Source organism: Chiloscyllium plagiosum, chromosome 42 (assembly GCF_004010195.1).
Source record: "Chiloscyllium plagiosum isolate BGI_BamShark_2017 chromosome 42, ASM401019v2, whole genome shotgun sequence".
Lineage (NCBI taxonomy): Eukaryota > Metazoa > Chordata > Chondrichthyes > Orectolobiformes > Hemiscylliidae > Chiloscyllium > Chiloscyllium plagiosum.
The window spans coordinates 7,211,895-7,232,435 of record NC_057751.1 but is presented as its reverse complement, the minus strand read 5'-3'; the positions used below and the strand labels follow the sequence as shown (position 1 = coordinate 7,232,435).

The 20,541-nt window shown below is 43.8% G+C and overlaps 1 protein-coding gene across 1 annotated transcript; it reads left to right on the top strand.

The window, feature by feature from the left end:
• The first annotated feature begins 134 nt into the window (after positions 1-134).
• Positions 135-13,616, top strand: LOC122543066 (E3 ubiquitin-protein ligase MARCHF5-like). Its single transcript, XM_043681277.1, has 6 exons — positions 135-364; positions 5,835-6,037; positions 7,034-7,164; positions 8,923-9,106; positions 10,434-10,600; positions 12,487-13,616. Exons 1-6 carry the CDS (start codon positions 324-326, stop codon positions 12,643-12,645), a joined length of 885 nt encoding a protein of 294 aa, XP_043537212.1. The 5' UTR covers positions 135-323; the 3' UTR covers positions 12,646-13,616.
• The last annotated feature ends 6,925 nt before the right edge of the window (positions 13,617-20,541 follow it).

The following is a 20,541-nucleotide window of genomic DNA, read 5'->3' as shown; positions in this document are numbered from 1 at the left end:
CAGCTCGGCAGGTGGAGGGAGGAGGGGCGACTGGCGAAGGGCCCAGCCAATGAGCACTCGGGGATGGGAGAAGGGGAAAAAAAAGCGGCTTGTGGGTTTCCGATTGGTCGGGACGTCTCGACCAATGACCAGAGAGTCTAGTGCGAGGCCGGGCGTCCGATTGGACAGCTGGCAAAGAAGGGGTAAGTCGGATTGACCAATCGGATTGCGAGCCGCCGCGGCTGCGTGGAAGGTTGGAGGGGCGGGGCGCTGGAAAGAAGCGAGCCAAGGCCCGAAGCCTGGGGCTGGATTTGGACCCGGATCCTTGGGCACAGTGTCCTAGGATGGCGATGGCAGCAGGACAGGGTTTCAGTGGGCTGGAGCGGTGAGTGGAAAAAGGAGGGCGGTTTCCTCAGCACTTCCCACACCATCACTCCCCCCAACCAGAACCTTTCTGAAGGTCCATTCTCCAACCCGCCTACTTCCTTCCTCTCTCAGAGGATGACTCTGATTTAAGGAGGAGAAGGGGGGGGGAAAAAAAGTAAAATTGCTGGAAAAGCTCTGGCACCCTTTCTTGGAGAGAGAAGAGAGTGACAAGAGTTCACCTTTTCCAGTCCAGTGTGACTCTTGTTCATGAGTCAGGATGACTTTTTTGGTTATTGATCCACTCCCCCTCAGGTACACAGACCAGAAGGAGGGTCAACTTCCCCTCTGATAGCAACTACTGTCCTATGCCCTTGCCCCCTCCCCCCCGCCAACCTGAATTTCCTCAGCATTCGCTGCTTTTCAGGATAGCCAGGATCCTCATGGCCAGATGTAGGGGTGGCATGTGGGGTAGTTGTGAGGCATTGGGCATCCACGCTTCCTCCCCCTCTTCCCACCTGGCTTTTCATCCTCCGCACTCTGCTGGGGTCTTTTGTTGTGGGTAGGGGATGGGCACTTGTCCGGCCAACAGCATTTCTTGTTGGAACAGACTTTGAGGATGTCCTTGAAAGGTTTCCTCCCTCCACCATCCCTTCATTTCACTCGGTAACCTCTTGCCGTGATGAAGCTCAGAGCAGGGAAAGCTTGTTTTGGGGCAGTGGGGTGATGTGTCAGACGTGCAGACAAAGTGCCCCTTGAAAAGCACAGGCTGGCAGTCACCATTGACTCGAAGCTGGGTATGTTGACCCGAGAGTGAGCATCGACATTGGAGTGCCAGCCTTCGTTTTCATTTCCAGTGGCATTGCTAAGTGATGATTTTCCAGGGATTTGAAACGTTTGCTGTCCAGAGTTTGTGTTGTCTATTGCACATATAGGCGGGTAGGTAACAGTGCAGCCATGTTGAATGTGACATTTGTGCAGGGTTTGTGCAGGGTTATCAATTCCTCTGTCCGTCCTAGGGTCGGATATTGCACTGACACACTGGGGACGATGTTCAGTTTCATTGTCAGTTTGTTACCCACGCTGAGAGTAGTCTTTTGTTTGGCTCATAAAAGATTTTGATATTTTTGGGAATAGTGTTTGTCAGCTCGTGCACACTTGTAGAGAATCTTTGTCTTCAGGATACTTAGTGTCAGACTCATTCTCTGAATGTACAATGATCAGTTGGATTTCCACCTTTGAGTGGGTTGGTTTTGCTAATCTGGATCAGTGGTGCTGGAAGAGCACAGCAATTCAGGCAGCTACCGAGGACAGGCAAAATCGACCTTTCCGGCAAAAGCCCTTCATCAGGAATAAAGGCAGAGAGCCTGAAGCGTGGAGAGATAAGCTAGAGGAGGGTGAGGGTGGGGATAGAGTAGCATAGAGTACAATAGGTCAGTGGGGAAGGAGATGAAGGTGATAGGTGAGGGTGGAGTGGACAGGTGGAAAAGGAGCTGGGCAGGTCGGACAAGTCTGGACAAGTCAGGGGATCGTGTTGCTGGAGGTTAGAAACTAGGATGAAGTGGGGGAAGGGGAAATGAGGAAACTGTTGAAATCCACATTGATGCCCTGGGGTTGAAGTGTTCCGAGGCGGAAGATGAGGCGTTCTTCCTCCATGCGTCTGGTGGTGAGGGAGCGGCGGTGGAGGAGGCCCAGCACCTCCATATCCTCGGCAGAGTGGGAGGGGGAGTTGAAATGTTGAGCCACGGGGCGATTTGGTTAATTGGTGCGGGTGTCTCGGAGACCCTGAAACGTCGATTTTGCCTGTCCTCTGATGCTGCCTGAATTGCTGTGCTCTTCCAGCACCACTGATCGAGAATCTGGTTTCCAGCATCTGCAGTCATTGTTTTTACCTGGTTTTGCTAATCCTCTAGAGATTCTATTCTCCAACAAGGAGCATCATGTATCATGTCTGGAGTGTTGGGAACATTATTATAATGGCACAGCTTTGCTTCATTGCAGCTCTCTTGCTAAGCCTCATATTGGATCCATTCATGAGGATCACCATGCGTTTCTAATCACTTCCTGTTGGCATTCACCAGGCAGGATATAATGATGAAATAATGCAGGCAGCCAAATTTGACACAGACTGTGCCAACCAGGAAGAATCTGTGGGCTTGTGTACTCCAAGAGGATGCTGAGGCTGCTGTTGCTGTCTGTGTTTTTCTTGGACTTGGCTTCCATTCTAACAGCACAGAAGACCCTATTAAGTTAGCATAACCAGTCTTGATCCCTTTTTGAAGATGGTTACAATTGTGACTTCCTGGAGATGTGCCACTTTTTCCAGATGAAGGAGATGAGATTGTGTATTTGAGCAAAGAGCATTTCTGTTTGATACTTTAATATGGTTTCTGAATGCATAAAAATCATTGTTAATTCTCAGCTCTTGGATCTTTTCAAACTTTGGTCATTCTGTGGTTGTGCCAAGATAATGGCAAAAGCATGCAATGGTTTGTGGTCAGGACTGAGACTTAATAGGGGATCGAACTGTTCCTTCCAAAAGAGCTTACTGCCTTCTGACCAGCGGGCCAGGTTCATTGGTGCTTGGGCCTGACATGATCTTGAGTTTTCTGAAGCATCCACACATGTCACGGCTATCAGCAGGTTGTCAGATTTCCTGAACATTTTCCAGTTGTGATCTCTTGTTACACCAAGGGTTTTATGTTGGACTTCAACTGTCATTCATCTGTAAACCTAATTTAGTTCCCTCAAATGCAGGAAACCCTTGCACTTAAGTTTTAGGAGTTCCTGGATGTCCTGGTTATTTGACTCAAAGGGACCTTCATCTTTCTTCAGAGAGAAACCAAGTGTCTCCTCAAAGGTGCTGTTCATGATGAGTTGAAGGGCAGATCAGATCCTATGAACATTCCGTGATTCCTGTTTGCTGAGTGTCTCCATGTGACAGGTGCTCACTGAATAGGCAGTTTTGTAGAGGAGAGTGTGAGGACTGCAGATGCTGGAGATCAGAGCTGAAAATGTGTTGCTGGGAAAGCGCAGCAGGTCAGGCAGCATCCAAGGAACAGGAGAATCGACGTTTCGGGCATAAGCCCTTCTTCAGGAATCTTTGTAGAGCCTTTGTAGAGTCATTGACTCCATTGATATTCATGTTCTGGTAACACTGTTTTTGCTGCCATTGCTGTTTTTAGGCCAAGTTTCCACTTTCAAATAGACCTGTTGAACCTCTACCCAGTGTTGTATGATTTTTAACTTTGTCCACCCCAGTCCAACACCAGCATCTCTACATCATGTTTTTGGGCCAGATGGAGATATTAGGCAATGGTCAGTGCAGCTCCTGTCATGGCGTGAATCATGCAGATATCGTTGAGGTCCCTCACTCGGGCAATGACAGAGTCAACCTGGTGTCAATTTGTTTCAAGTGAAAGCTTAACCATGCAATCTTCTGTTTGTCTCTCTGACAAGAAATGGTACTTGTTATCGAGGGGTACTCAGTTGAGATTCATTTTCCTCATTCATTCTTGCCACCCAAACATTTCCAGAGATTTGAGTCCCTCATCTTCTTTGGGTTACAGGGCAATAATGGATCCTGTTGAGAAATACTCTTTGGCCATGTCTGATGCTTCTAGCATTGGACCGTACACAATGACCACTGATCTGGCTTCAGATGAGCTGTCATGGTTGACTGAGTCTTGTTTATCCCAAATGGGGCCTCACTGTGATGGTCAACTCATTTGTTTTTTGATGACGAAACCAATCCCATGGAATCATTTTGCATCTTCAGTCTTGCCTTTCCAGAAGAGATTTGTCCACCTCCTTGTCCTTTGACTGGTCTTCTCCTTTCCACCATGTATAAGCCAGGCCATCAACGTTGCCTTTCCAGCATTGGAATTTCAGATTTGTGGTGTGACAGGAATTTGTGAGGGTCAATGTATTCCAGGTTCGCACTTTAATTTTGAGTGGGTTGAAAGTGACAGTGGGTGGGTTCCTTTAATGTGCAATGGCTGATGTATACTGACAATAAGATAGTGCTGGCGCAACAAGGCTCTGTCTACTGGCCAAGATACAGACAAGATCGGAGACCAGGCTACGAAACAGAGACAGGAACTGACCTGCATGTCTTATTGGCCCAATCACCTCTTACAAAACATAACAGCCCGGAATGCTGCTTGTTTCAGGCTTATTGTCAGAGCAGAGGTAGTGCTTTTCAACATTGCTCCCCTGTGAAACCAACGAAGACTCACTGCTGCCACAGCAGGCTGAATCTTTCACAAATGGTTGATCAGACACTTATAAACAAGTCATATTATTATTGCAGCAGTGCTTTTTTTTCGCTCCAAGATTTCTAGTTATGCTTTCACCAAAGAGCAAAACCTAAAGTTGTCCCTCTGGAAAAAGAAAGGTATCCATGTGTAAAAACAGGCCGAACAGTTTGAGGGACAAATACTTTCAATTGTCTCACTTTGTGACTTGTTCAATAATTATAGCATGTTGTCACAGTTTGTCTCATCGCAACTTTAAATCCCAAGGCACAGCGGTGGGATCAGCTGGGAATCAGCGTCGACTCAGGCAAATGAGCACAAACCTCCCTCTCTATCTCTCTCTCTCTCCTGCCCCCCCACCCCTCTGAACTTCACACATACCATTCTAATCCTCATGCCCATGCCCCTCGTTTCCTTCTGATTCTCAGGCCTTGAATCCCACTGACCCTCATTACCTTATCATCTGATGTTCAGCTCCATATCCTCTCCAACTTCATGCTCCTGCCTCCCTGACCCATACGCCGTCTGATTTTCATGCACTCACCACCCATTCTCCACCCCCCCCCCCCCCCCCCCCACCCAGCAGATGTGACTACTCATTATGTGACCCTAATGACTCCACCTCTTCCAGACCACCTCCACCAGCATTTCGCCTCTAATCAGTTTATCCCCATCCTCTCCTTGCCCTCTCTTCCTTTGACCCTGTCCCCTCTTCTGTAACCATCTCTGGTCACTCTTAGATTCCCTCCACTCCTTCCTGTAATTCCCATACCTTTACTCTTTGTTGCTGCAGTCCCATCTCTCCAACCCTCTCCTGCATGTTTATTTTGTCAGCCCATGTGCGAGTGTCCAGGAACAAAAGATTAATTTCTTGGGCAGTTAACACTTAAGTCCCAGAGCATCACAGGGTGCTATCTCATGAGTTTAGCCTGAGGGTCAACATGCTGCAGGAGAGAATTGGGGTTTGAGACAATGAGCTTTCAGGTTAACCCTGAGCTTGTGTGTTTGGACGTTATCGGTGAAAGATTCAATGGGGGTGGGGTTTGCAATTGTTTTAAAATGAAACCTACAGGGATATGCCCACCTAGAGTTGGCAAAGTTATCCTTTTTGTCTTCCAAATGTTGTTTTTCTTTGCTTATGCCTATCTTTAAGACATGATGATAGATGGAGCTACTGTCAAAGAGATACAATGTTTCCTCTTGTTTGATAGCAATGTCCTTGATTGCTTTCGGCAGGAACTGCTGGGTATGCTTTGCCACTGACCTTGATGACCGCTCTGCAGAATGGGTAAGCCCATGTCGATGTAAAGGGTCCACAAAATGGATACACCAGGCATGCCTACAACGATGGCTGGATGAGAAGCAGAAGGGGAACAGCACAGGCCGAGTGGCCTGTCCACAGTGCAACACTGAATATCTGATAGTCTTCCCAAAGTTAGGTGCGTACAAGACTTTGACCTCCTCTCTCTGTCTTCAGCTCCCCCGTGAAAAATGCTAAATTTATTAAAAAAACTTTCCAACCACGATGTACTAATCAGCTGGTTTTCACCCTTCCGAAGTGCGTCATGTATGTTCAGCTACTTCATAAGAAACCATTCTTCCCAGCTGAGCCCAAGACTTGGAATGTGTCCAATACCATGCCTTAAATTCAATCTCCAAAAAAAGTCCTTTCGACTAAACATTAATCAGCCCTTTAGTTTGTTCATTAAGCGACTATAATTATACTACCTATAATTTACAGGGTTACATTGGTATTAGCACCGACTTTGCAGAACAAGAATTACAACACTCATAATTGATACATACAGAATTCAAGATAGCAATTAGGTCTCCATCTGGATCATTGTGATTCAGTCTACTGCCCTCATCTTTTAATGATTCAAGACTCCATACTGTACATCTCTATGACCTCTAAACTGTGTTCATAAACGTTTGATCGAAACTGTCAGTCTTGGTACTCACTGAATTTGTTGACCGTGACGGGCAAAAATAGGAAATGGAGGAACTCTTCTTCCTATTTTGGTAATTAACCATTACTTCATCCTTTATGCCTAAAGAATTGTCCAAAGACATTGGCCAGTGAGCCAAAGGAGGAGATGTTAATAGGGGTAAACTTGGTTAAAAAGCTGAGTCTTAAATCTCGCTTTAACAAGATGAAGTGCAAAGGCAGAAAGTATCTTTCGGCTTGCAGAATGAGACTGGGGAGGTACCAGAAAGTACAAGATAACAAACACAGTTGTATGAATAAGCTAGAGATGAATACAAGAAGGGAAAGTTATTCGATCCTGACCGAGCACCAGGAGCTATTCAAGCCTCGGCAAAGTTTCCAAACTGGGAGCCTAATGACCAGATTAATATCTGAAAAGAAACCAGAGTATGATGCAGTTTTATGCATAACTTGTCTTCATGTTGTTTTTTGTAATTTTATTCTTCAGGTCCAGTCGTTTACTCCTTGCATCAAGTTGACCGCATTCTGTCCAAAGCCAGCCCCTTTGCAGCAGCCAGCATTGTGGTGGGGACCGTCTATTGGTCGGCAGTGACTTACGGAGCAGTGACTGTCATGCAGGTCGGCCTTCCCATATCAAGTGGATTATTCTCCAGAGCCAAGAATTGTTAACTCACTGGCCACTTTGTCTCAATTGTTAAGTCAGACCGTGACTTGCTGAAGGTAGCCCTTGTGTGAGCAAGCTGGTCCATATTGCAACAGGGACAACAGATCAAGTCTGTGACCCTAAGTTGTGGAAAAACACAGTCAGTGACAATTATCGTTGGATAGTTCTGTCACTTGGAGGTGTTGAAGTATCATATAACTATTCAGTTTGCAATTGTAGTTTGCATGTCTTGTAATTGCATATCAGTTTTCTGCTCTACTTGTATTTTGAAAAAGGTTTGAATGTTGCATCGTCAACTGTGTGCAAGCAGTTTATGGTCAGATTCCAGTGGGCAAGCTTCACAGGTGTGTTTTGCTGTTTACCGCATAGCATAGTTGGAAGCAAGAAAGCTGCATATCCCATCCTGCCTGTATAGGTTGGTTACACTCCTGAAGCAGCCAGTTACTTCCATTTCACCGATGGAATTGACTTGCTCAGGTCACAATTCTGCTGGATTCATAGAGAACTCATTAATGAAGTCAGTAAGATTCTCTGGGACTTTCACTTGACCCTCACCCTTAGGGGAGAACAATTCCACTATCACGTAACTGAGTGGAGCAAAACTTGGAAATTTCAAAATTGTGAGGTAGGCCTCACAACAAAATAGATGGCAGTAAATTGTCAATTTAGTTCAATTAAATAACAGGGTAATTTGTCATGAGAAGAAGGAGCAATATGAGGTGAGCTGGGCCATGTCTCAAACCCTGATGCTTGTGGCCTGGGAGCTCTTAAGTGCTTACATTCGGTGATGAAGTCAGAAAATTCCCTTCATCAGTGCTGGCACTCCTTGCTAGATTGAGAAAAGCGAATTACGGATTATCATGTTATTACATCGCATTAAACAGAACAAAGTATTTGAGAGTCTTGCAGAGCAGCAGACTCCATTGTCTTTGGCTGTTGGTTTCATTAAGTGGATGTCAGTGAGCATAACAATTTACTTTGTGCAAGAACATACTAAATATGTACAGGATTGACCATATGGCCTTTGAGAAGCTTCTTCAGCTTCAACTTTCCCACTCACTCCCCAAACCCTTTGATTCCCTGATAACCAAAAATGTGTCCATCCTGCCCTTAGAGGTTTTCAACAATGGAGCATCCACCCCTTTTGCATTAAGGAACTTCAGAAGTTCAGAGCTGTTTTTAATGAAATGATTTCTCCTCATGTCAGTCCTAAGTGATTGGACCCTTGTGCAGAGACTGTCCCTTATCTTCAGTTTTGCTGACCTTGATGTCTGTCCTGTCAAACCCCTTGAGAATCATTTCTGTTTCAGTAGATCACCTCTCGTTATTGTCATTTCACAAGAAAATCAGCCCAATTTACTGAACCTCACATCATGGGACAGCCACATGAAACCAGGGACTGATCTTGCCAATGAGTTTTTTGGGTTTTGGAGACTAGTGTTCAAAAGAAATATGTGCTTTTCACACAACATAACTCGCACAACATTATAGTTTAAGCAAATAATTCAGATTTGTTGGGGTGGGGGGGGGGCATGTTATGTAAGCATTTAAGGGAATAGATGGTGAATCTCAGTGAGCAAAGATGAGTGGAGGCTTGACTGATGTCCCTGGGCTGAATTTCTGGTTTCTTCGCCAAACATCCTATATAATTCGACGCAAACAGATGGGTTTTGGAGAACACTGTAACTTGATCTGTCTTGATCTCTCTGTAGGTTGTTGGACATAAGAAAGGTTTGGACTTAATGGAGCGGGCAGACCCACTGTTCCTGCTGATGGGGCTTCCTACCATTCCTGTGATGCTTATTCTGGCCAAGATGATCAGGTGGGAGGACTTTGTGCTTCGCATGTGGCGCAAATACTCCAGCAAGCTGCAAGTTCTAAGTAACATTTTCCCAGGTGAGACTCCAGGCTGGTCCCATTAATCACTAATCACTGAATTGTCACTATAGACAGGAAGCCAAGAGATTTGAGATGGTTATTTAATTTTTTTTAAGAAGAATTGTAGCTCAGGTTGAGGTTCAGGTTGCAAGTTTGCTCGCTGAGCTGGCAGGTTTGTTTTGTCATCATCAGTAAATACATCGAATTGGACCCCATTTACCAACCTCTGACAAAAAAAACAAAAATGATGTCACCCACCTTAAGAGACGAAGACACATAAATGGAGAGTGGGACACAACACCAGCACCTCACCGGAGGCTCACTGATGATGTTACCTAGCATGATGACAAAACATCTGAAAACGAACCTGCCAACTCAGCGAGCAAACTTCCAACCATGGTTATTTTAGTTACTCCTTTCTCATGGATGGAAAAATGTTCATTCTAATCATGTATTTAGCATTAAAATGTTTTGGCTGGTGTATGTCAGATGTTCATATTTGTACCTTCAGTTGTGCACCCCTCCAATATCTCTGCATTGATCTAATCCTGGTTGCTTGACCTCAAATTTTAATCAATTGATGGTAGTGCCGACTGCTGCCTCTGCTGTCAGCTTTCATGTACTCTTTATGCTTTGCTAACCTTTCCTTCCTCCTTTGCGAACCTCCTTAAAATTGACCTCTTTATTCCAGACGTTTTTTGATCTCCTTAAGTGGCCTTGGGCAAATTGTGTTTGCCAGTGCTTCTGTGAAGAACCTTGGGATGTTTCAGACAACTCCGTCTCGTTTCACTGTCTGTTTTTTTTACCACGCGGTATTTTGATTGATCTCATACACTGTTCAATCTTTCAGTCTCTTGTTCTCATTGCATTTTTCTCACCATCACCCCTGTTTCTTAATTGCATTTGACACTTTCTAATCACATTGTATATCCAGTTTTTGCTGAAATTGTCCATCTTCTCTCTTGTTTGAGCAGCACTGCTCAAAATGATGGATCGCCAAATGCTGGAGAAGACCTGATAGATAGATAAAATGAAGAACTGTGGATGCCAGAGATCTGAAGCAAAAAGAGAAATTGCTGGAGAAATTCAGCAGGGCTGACAGCATCTGTAAGGAGAAAACAAAGTTAATGTCTGAAATAAGCGTCACTGAAGTTCAAACCTTGACACAGTTTTTATCTCCACCGATGCTGCCAGGACCTGATAGAGGTCATTTTTTAGTTGTTTCAAGTTGCTTTGAGAAATGAACAATGAAGTCATCCCTGCAGTAGCAGTTTGACTGGATGTATGTGCAGCTCCTTCATTTCATGTGTTATTCAGGTTGTGTTGACGTTTGAACATTGTGCAGGTTTTGGATGCCCCGTTCCTCGTGTACCAGCTGAGACTAGCTATCAGAGTGACCACATGTCTGTCTCCCGCATCTTGTGTGGTGCCCTTGTGTTCCCCACAATCTCCAGCATGGTTGGCAAGCTGATATTCAGTGGTGTTCACTCCAACCTCCAGCGAACCATCTTGGTGAGTATATGTACCACGTCCCTCGATTTTTCTCCCTTGCTCTCCCAAATGCGCTGACTTGTGCCGGGACTCGATTTCATTTGCACCATTGGTCTTTGGTCGTTCTGGAACGTCCAGTGCTTTAACTAGTCAGCTTGAGTGAGGTTGACTTTAAGGCTTTGCATTTTCTCAGTGCAAACAGAAGTCACTTGGGTAGTATCTTTTATTGTAGGAATGCATCATTCAAGCCCACCTTGAGTATGTTGCCTAAGCTGATGCTGAATGCGAAGCACACTGGATTTTCCATTCCAGTGACCTCATGGTATTGATGGAAGGGGAATACCTGGTTCCTTCACTTACTGTCTACCATTCTTTCCTCATCCAGCACCACTAAAAGTAGATGAGCCATCATTCACCTCTCAGCTTCTTTGTTGTCTAATAGAAGAATTCATGCCCAGTCAATGTGGAAAGCTCTTCTCAAAGGCCTATACAACCTTTTCCACCTGGATGAACCAACCTCTCACAACCTGTCCTGTCAAGCTCTTTACAATCTTCATACATTTCAGTGATATCCTTTCAAGTTGAGAGAATATAGTTTCATACTGTGCAGATTTTAATATCAGCCTGTTAATGAGTCATACAGCACAGAAACATGCTGACCAAGTTTCTCAAACTAAACTAGTCCCATTTGGCCCATATCCTTCTGAATGTTCCTCATTCATGTCCCTATCCAAATGTCTTTTACATTTTGAAACTGTACCTGCATCTACCATTTTCTCTGGTTTATGAAACACCTTTTTTGTGAAAAAGTTGCCCCTCGGATCCCTTCTCAATCTTTCTCTTCTCAATTCAAAATTATGCCTTCCAACTACTCTGCATTGGTTGTAATCTCTCTTGGGCGGCTGTGTAAGTCAGCAGGTATATTGTCAGCTAAGCCTTTGGATAATGGCAGTTAGATTTCTATACCTCTTGGAGTGTAATCCCATTGCAATAGTCTCCTGTCTCCTCAAAAGGGAACAGGTATGTCATAGCTTAGGATCGCTTGTAATTTCCCCAGCGCCAAATATCCTGCTGATGGTCATAGTTAATTCCTCACAAAAGGCCTACTTGGGGCAAGATCAGAGGTTTGTGGTCAAGTGGCTTGTGTTGCATTCAGAGCCAATGCATGGACGGGAAAAGAAAATCAGAAAAATCAAGATTTTATGTTCAGTCTGAACCACTGTAAATTCATCTGAGGTTGATTTGAGGATAATTCCAAGTGAAACCTGTTAGACAGATCAATAGTTCTCAAGAATTTCTGTATCCTTGTGTCAAGGGTTTCTTTCTTAACAAATGCGAGAAAACTAATGTTGCATGGGCTCAAACATTCTCAAAGATAAAGGATGGTTTCAACCAAAGAATTTTGAATTGGGGTGAAGGGAATCCGGAAGTTGTTTTTGATGAGGGACACAAAGGGGCACGCGAACAATTTTCACTGAAGAGCGGCTTGTTAATTGGGAGGTTATCGATACAACAATGAAAGATGAGATTGGATGAAAATTGTCAGGACTTGAATTGCTGAATCAGTGACAGTAACAGAATGCAGAATCCAAATATTAAGGTGCTGTGGAAAAATATTCAACAAAAAAGGGAAAACAGTAAAACTGTGGGGAAAGCCAGCATAATGGGATGCGGAGAGATCATTCAGAGAGTCGTCCAATGCACAAATGGCTCTCTGCTGAATTGTGAAATTCCAATTGCTGCTGTATAGATGAATGGCCTTATGAAACAAGGAGAGTCAGGCTGAACATTATGAGAAGCAGCTTTGTGGATCCATAGCACTTTGCAACTATCTTGCTGTGCATCAAGATTGACTTTCTGTCTCTGTCTCTCTCTCTCTCTCTCTCCCCCCCCCCCCCTCTGATCAGGGCGGGATTGCCTTCATTGCCATCAAAGGGGCCCTAAAAGTTTACTTCAGACAGCAGCAATATCTGATCCAAGCAAACCGCCGGATTCTGAACTATCCTGAGCGAGACGATGACCAGGAAGAACTCCAGGCAGGTTATGAGGATTCTGGGAGTGACTAAAATGGTGATTTGCAGAGATTCGAGCAGGTGTGCACTGAGATGGACTGTTTTCACTTCAGGCCTCATGGAATTGGCACTCGATATCATCCGTTTTGGGGACATCACCACACTGAGAGATGGCAAAATGCTGAGCTGGAATCCAGCCCCCATAGAGCTGGTCCCACTGGTTTCTTTTTAAACATGGACTGAATATCTACGCTCATTTTTAACTGGCATTACGTTCTTTAATCTCACTGCTTGTCTATCTGATATTTCAAACTCCTCTCAGAAAATCTCTGCCAGAGGCCACAGTCCCGAGCAGTACCATGCTTGAAAGTTCCTGTGCAAGTATGACACCATGGCTTGGCAGGACACGATTCCTCTGATTGTAGGATGCACAGTTTCTGTCTGAAGGCTGGGAGAACTTGAAAACTCAACAATGTTCTCATGGCATTTGTTGGACAGGAGAAAGCACTCCATCTCAAGTCTGTATGATACACCAGACTGTGCAGATTGTAAAAGGGATGGACGTAGAGTATCAGAGATGTGGATGGGATCTCAAGTGATTTCTGTCGACCTTGTAAGCAAATCAGATTGTTGGCATCTTTTAAAGTGATCTAAAAATTCTTCTGTCAGATCCTGTGATATTTCAGGCCACAAGAAAGAAGAGAAATGTAGTGAAAAGTTAAGTTTGGCATTCAGTGAAGTATCACAAGCTTCTGTCCCACAGAGAGAATTTTCTAAGCTCGTTGCATGTGGCTAAAACAAGTGTATCAAATTAAGTGACTTAATTTTATAAATATATATTTAAAAGTTGATAGTGTAGATTACTTTTTTTTTTAAACCCACAGGAAATAATTTATTTTTAATGGAATTTGCTTTTTTCCCTGATGTGGCAGCCCTAATAAATTGCCTATTTATGCAAAGCTACTTGGAATAAAATGAGGATTCTCAGTAAGTTGAATTTAATAAAAAAAAATGCCAGCTCTGAATTGTTGCCTGTTTCTTCCTCTGGTGTTGATGATGTACATGAATAAGTCTTGACATCAAGGCTTTTCTTTTTTCTCTCTCCTGTTGCTATTTCTGTGCAAGTACACAGAAATATTACAGAGGTTGTGCCACCCTGAGTTGATGAGTGAAGCAAGAGCAATGGGGTACTTGTTGCCTGGAGTGCAAATCACAAAGCATCATATATTATTTGTTCTGCCCCCTACTTTATGTCCCTACATTCAGGTAGTTTGGCAGCACATGGAAGGTGTGTTGCAATTGCTCTGGGGAAGCAAATGGAGAAAATAACACAGAGGTGAGATCTGGCAACTTGAACCTGCCTGAGCTCCTCCCAATTCTCACCCCTTTGATTTTCATTGCCTCATCAGTGGCGACCGGGCTTTCAGCTGCCCAGGGTCTAGACTGTGAAATTCACTGCCTGAGCTTCATAGTGTTTCCACCGCTGCATCTCCACCTCACTATTCTCCTTCAAGAATTTTGTTAAAACCTACATCTTGCACCAAGCTTATGCTCATGGACCTTAATTTTTTCTTTTGTCACTCCATGTCAAGTGTTAGAGGTGATATATGAAACCAAGTTGTTGCTGATATGTCAGTGAAACAATATCCCTTCCTTGTAGCTTTGTCATTTTCATCCTAAAGTCCAGAAGCTGAAGTGAGCAGAGCTATTCTGTGACTGGATTGTTCCACTTGCCCTCTGGATTATGTGTGACAGTGAGCTACTGATTTGTGAATATTGATTTCCAAAAGCTGGTGGAACTGAAATATTCCATTAGTTTATTTGAGGTTAGTTCCCACCATTTTCTATTGCATCCTGAAAATTGCCTGTGCAAAGAATTACCTAAATCTCCTGTGGGATCTTCAGCCCCATGTTATTGTATTAAAAAAGAAATCGAATGTCAATTATTCAGTGGGGTCTTGATGGAAAGTGACCACAGCTGCATACTAATCAATGAAAAACTTGATCTTGAATATGGTGTTTCCTGCGACCAGTTACCTTACTCCTACAAGGTGTGTAAGCACATTTGAGCAGAATTTGTCCAAATATGCTGACGACATCTAATGAACAAGATTAAGACCAAACACTCATTCATTTTCTCCAGCCTCAGTCTGGGTTCTTCAGCAGAGTCGTCACCTCATTCAGGCATCCCCAACTTACACCACATTGTTCAATATGGTCCACTGACTCCTATTTATGTTGTGGCTGATGTTCACATCTTCGAATTTCCTCGAAAGTGTCGCATTTAAATAGCTGATTTACAAAAGTAATTGCCTACCGCACAAGACCTGAACAGCCTCCTTCAATTCCATAACCCAGTTTGTATCTTTGCCACATCTGTTCCTCCTTGCCCCACGATCAGTGATAAGGCCTTATGGCACGATAGCTGATCATACTGGAAATCTCTCTTTACAAATCTGTCCTTGACTTTAATACCTCCATTCACCCCAAAGCCTTTCAACCCTTTTAAACCGCTGCTGCATGTATTCCACTGCACACGTTTTTGACCTGCTTTTGTTCACTGGCGCTTAAAATCCTCAGTTTATACCTGTTGTTATACTGCATGCTCAGCCCCAACTTTGCCTTGCCTCTTGCAGTTCTGTAATTCATGAAAAATGTTCTCCTCCCCAGACGCCCTCTATTTTGTGTTTTGAAAGAGAGTTCATACCAGACTTGAAAATTAACTCTGTTTCTCTCTAGAGATGCTCCAGCTCTGCTGAGTTTCTCCAGCATTGTCTGTGTATATGACAGCTTTCAAGCATCTGCAGTAGTTGAGATTCATAGTCTTCCTCCAAATTTGCTCTTAATTCTCTCCCCTCTCGTTGCAAAATGAGCAGTCAGGCCCTCAAATAGGCTTTGCTCCAGGCTCTGGAATTTCTTGTATACTCCTTCTGGTTCTGTACCCTCTCAAGTCCACATTTTCTTTTAAAAAGGAAATCACTTATTCAACCAAATCTTCAATGGCTCCTTCTTTGGTTCAGTGTCCCTTCTCACTGATGATGAGTCGTGTGTATATCTTTGTGAACGTTGGGCGTATCATTTGTTGCTTCCCATTCTAAAGATCGACTTATTCCTGTTCACAATGGATTTTAACCTGAAGGAAGAGGGGACAGACTGAGATTCATGAGAACATGAGTAACAGGAAATGGGTCAGAGCAGGAAGGAATGGGTGTAGAATGCATACTTCAAGTAAATGACTGAAAACAAAGCATATTACAAGTCACTTCAGCAGTGAGATTTCAAGATCATGTACATTATGTGTAATTTGATTTGATTTTGTTTTTTTTGTCATGTGTGCTGTAATACAAAAGTACAGGAGTGCAATGAGAAGGGTGTAAGATTGCCACACATTACCGTGGGCGGCACGGTAGCACAGTGGTTAGCACTGCTGCTTCACAGCGCCAGAGACCCGGGTTCAATTCCCGCCTCAGGCGACTCTCTGTGTGGAGTTTGCACATTCTCCCCGTGTCTGCGTGGGTTTCCTCCGGGTGCTCCGGTTTCCTCCCACAATCCAAAAAATGTGCAGGTTAGGTGAATTGGCCATGCTAAATTGCCCGTAGTGATAGGTGAAGAGGTAAATGTAAGAGAATGGGTCTGGGTGGGTTACGCTTCGGCGGGTCGGTGTGGACTTGCTGGGCCGAAGGGCCTGTTTCCACACTGTAAGTAATCTAATCTAATCTAAACATGGTGCCATCTTCAGCTTAAGTATCTAGGTACAGACTCTTAAGAACAAAGTCGAAAGAAAGAACAAAATTAAAAGATAAACATAGCAGTAATTATAGTATAGTGCAAAACATACAAAATAAGGTTAAAAGCTACGTGTTGCAGATCTTAGTCTTAAATGGAAAATGAAGCTGAAAGTTCAAACATTCCAGTCTTAAGTGCTTAACCACAGTGGAACAGCACGTTGGTGCTGGCAGGTGGGACTAGATGGGGTTGGAATATCTGGTCGGCATGGACAGGTTGGACCAAAGGGTCTGTTTCCATGCTGGACATCTCTATGACTCTATCTTGAGTCTGGAGTCTCGAACTGGTATGAGACCCTCTTTGCATTTAGTTATACTTCATTTCAAAACTGATATATGTCGCAGAGAGAAAATTACATTTTCTAACAGTGTTTGGCCGCACCTGCAGAGATTCAGCACCTCCAAATTTTGGTCATCTGCCTTGCACAATGATTCAGTGTTGTTTATCCAGCCATTCAGCCAAAATTCAACATACTTCCAAAAACTTGGGATTCTCATCCTGATGGCGAATGTAGTGTGCTGGTTTAACTTGCTCTCCACATTTCGGCCTGAGGTTGTGAGTAAATGAATAGTGTGTAAGTGTTACACATGCACTAATCATAGACAGTAAAAGGTAAGCTGAGATGGATTTTTTTAACTTAGCTTTTGTGCCTTTTTTTCTGTCTCTGAATCCATTCTTTCTTTTCATCTCCATTCCTGTATCTGCACCTGATATGACTGTGCTATTTGCCCTTCTCTTCCTTCATCCCTCTCTCTCTCAAACCTTAAATTCTATGATTAATTTGCTTTGCATTGACAGGCAGAAACTTTGAAACGTCAGGAAGCAGATGGGCGGAGAGAAATCTAACATGAATCTGAAAGTGGAGGTCACAAGTGTAAGGTCATCACGAATAGGAATTTAGGGGCAAGTTGTTTGGCCCGAGTGCGAAAATCTGGAATAGGCTATCAGAGGGAGTAGTTGAGATGAATAGTGCTGATGCATTTGCATAGGAGCTAGACAAACACAAGAGAAAGGAATATGATATGCTGATGGAGTTCAAGGAATTCAGGAACGTGAAGGCTTGGGTGGAGCCTAAAACAGCTGCAGAGAGTGATTGGTCAGAATTGCATGTTGTTATGCTGCATTTCAGGAGCAACTTGTAATGCAATTTTCCAGTTTTTCAACTAAGAATCATGCGAAATAATTGTGACAAAAAGGGATTGGAATCTCATACAAAACAAAATTTAATGTAACTAATTCACTCATTGCAAATCAATGGGCCTTATCGTGATCATCAATAAAAAGTGATCAGAAATCTGTTTGTTCACCTTTATCCTCTTGCACAGACTGTTTGCTGAAGATTGAGAGTTACGAAGGAGTAGTCATTCTCTGCTACCCCTCTTTTTCTATCACAGTTTTGAGCATAAAAATCTCGGTGCTGTCTTCCAAATGACATGTTAAAACAGGCAATGTCAGGTGAACATGAAAGGTCCCATGGTTCTATTTTGAAAAAGGGTGGAGAATTATTCCATTGACCAATATTTATTGCTCAAACAAAATCACAAGAATCAGATTGTCTGGCTTTAATCGCAGTGCAGTGCTGTTTGAGGAATCTTTGTTGTGTGCAAATTGACTGCCATTTTCCTACAACATACCAGGGACAAGACTTCAGAAGTACTGAATTGCTTGTGAAGCAACTTTTTTTTCTGTTCATTTACTCTTTACGCAAATACAGATGGTCTGGCCAGACATATTTATCATTTATTTGTTAGAAATGTGTTTCCTCATTCTTGCTGTTTCGTGTCCTGTTAAGGGTTAGTTCTTTAGATATCTTCCTCTCTGGCAACTCTTCTGTCGTGTGTGAACATGGCTTGATAATTGGGAGATATCAGAAGAAATTAGCTGTTAACCTGCGACATACATTTTAAAGCAGCTGCTATTTTATTGATTCTTCCAGAGGACAGTTTTCTCCCCTGAACACGTTTGAAGGTACAGGCTCCTAAATTAAGCTCTCATAATTGGAAGGTTTTGTTTTGCAGACAATTGTATACTTACAAACTGAGATTAAGGTAAGATTGATTATAATTTGTACTGTGCATTAAGTGTTGCATCTTCACAATATGTAGTGGCAACTTTTACATTTCTGACCAATAGTTTTGTTTCAGTGAGGGATTGAAGGATGGATCAAGTCCTATGGAAACACAGAAGATAGGAGCAGGAGGAGGCCATTCAACCCTTTGAGCCTGCTCCACTATTCATTACTATCATGGCTGATTGTCCAAATCAATTGCCTAATCCTGCTTTCTCCCCACAACCTTTGGTCCCATTCGCCCCAAGTGCTATATCTAGCCACTTCCTGAATACATTCAATGTTTTGGCAGCAACTACTTCCTGTCGTCATGAATTCCACAGGCTCACCATCTCCTTCCTAAATGGTCCACCCAGAATCCTCAGACTGTGACCCCTGGTTCTGGGCGCACATGCCATCAGAACATACTCCTTGCATCTACCCTGTTTCATCCTGTTAGAATTTCATAAGTCTTTCTGAGATCTGAGCTCAGGAGATGGTTCTTTTTGCAGAAATGACAGGAATTGTGAAACAGGTTTCTGCAGCTGCACCAAAAGGGCTCAACTCCTTCACGCAAGAACTGGATAGATTTCTGGCTAGTGCAGAGATAACCGCTGAGAAAACAGAGTTATGTTGATTGCATCTTCTGGATGAATTTCGATTTCTTAGGAGGAGCTATTTCTTTATACTTCTCCCCAAAGGCTGGAAAATGTCCTTGGAACAGTGTACGACTTGGAGTGTGATGGGGAGGCAACTTCGCACGACGGGCTAAAGAGAACCAATTGTCTTTTGCTGTCCAAAGTTGTGCATATCTAACTCCACCGTAAGAGAACCAGACACTGACTAGAATGTGAACGTGGGTTTTGAGAGGTATTAAAAGGATTATTCTGAGAGGTGGCAGGGTCTTGGCTTTGAGAAATTGTACCATTTGACCTTTACTCCTCGGCTTGGATTCTCCTTCAAAAAGACTATGACTAATATTCTACTGTGGCTCTATTTTTATGCATACTCTCAATAATTTGTATTTCTGACTTAAATATACAGGATACTCTGACTTTGCCTCAAGAATCTGCTGAAATGCAAATTCGAGGTTATTATAATGATATTCTGTACTGTTCTTATTCCAAATTTGAGTCAGGATGTTGATGTTTAGCATTTCTGCGTGGGCATCTTTCAATAAGTGTTGAATAAGGCAGTCTCAAATTAGTTTCAGCTGTTTTTGTGGATCTTTATCGATTCATCTTCAAATATTTCCCCATTGCTTTGTTCAGCAGAGAGCTGTTCGCAATTGCAGAAACACAACATTTGGTTTTTCACATCTTGAGTGTGTTTGGCATCACCCATTCCTTCCTCAAATCCTCTTTGCTGTTCTTGAAGTTGCGCTTTGCACTTGGATGGATGATGAACTTGTCTCGTTCATTTTGAGGCACAATGGAACCAAAGACAGAGGCAAGAGAGAGGACTCTTGACTGAGTAGCACTCACCATTTCCGAATTTTTCCAACCAAGACAGGGGTAAGACACTTTACCTACCACCCCACCAATCTCCATGTACAGCGTATCATCCGCCGTCATTTCCGCTACCTCCAAACGGACCCCACCACCAAGGATATATCTCCCTCCCCTCCCCTATCAGCATTCCGTAAAGACCACTCCCACCGTGACTCCCTCGTCAGATCCACACCCCCCACCAACCCAACCTCCACTCCCCGCACCTTCCCCTGCGACCAACCAACCCAATCACCCTGTGGCTCAACATTTCAATTCCCCCTCCCTCTCCACCAAGGATATGCAGGTCTTTGGGCTCCTCCATCGCCAGACCACAACAACACGACGGTTGGGGGGAGAGCGCCTCATCTTCCGCCTAGGAATCCTCCAACCACAAGGGATGAACTCGGGTTTCACCAGTTTCCTCATTTCCCCTCCCCCCCTCTTGTCTCAGTCAAATCCATCGAATTCAGCACCGCCTTCCTAACCTGCAATCTTCTTCCCGACCTCTCCGCCCCCACCCCAGTCTGACCTATCACCCTCACCTTGACCTCTTTCCACCTATCACATTTCCGACGCCCCTCCCCCAAGTCCCTCCTCCCTACCTTTTATCTTAGCCTGCTGGACAAA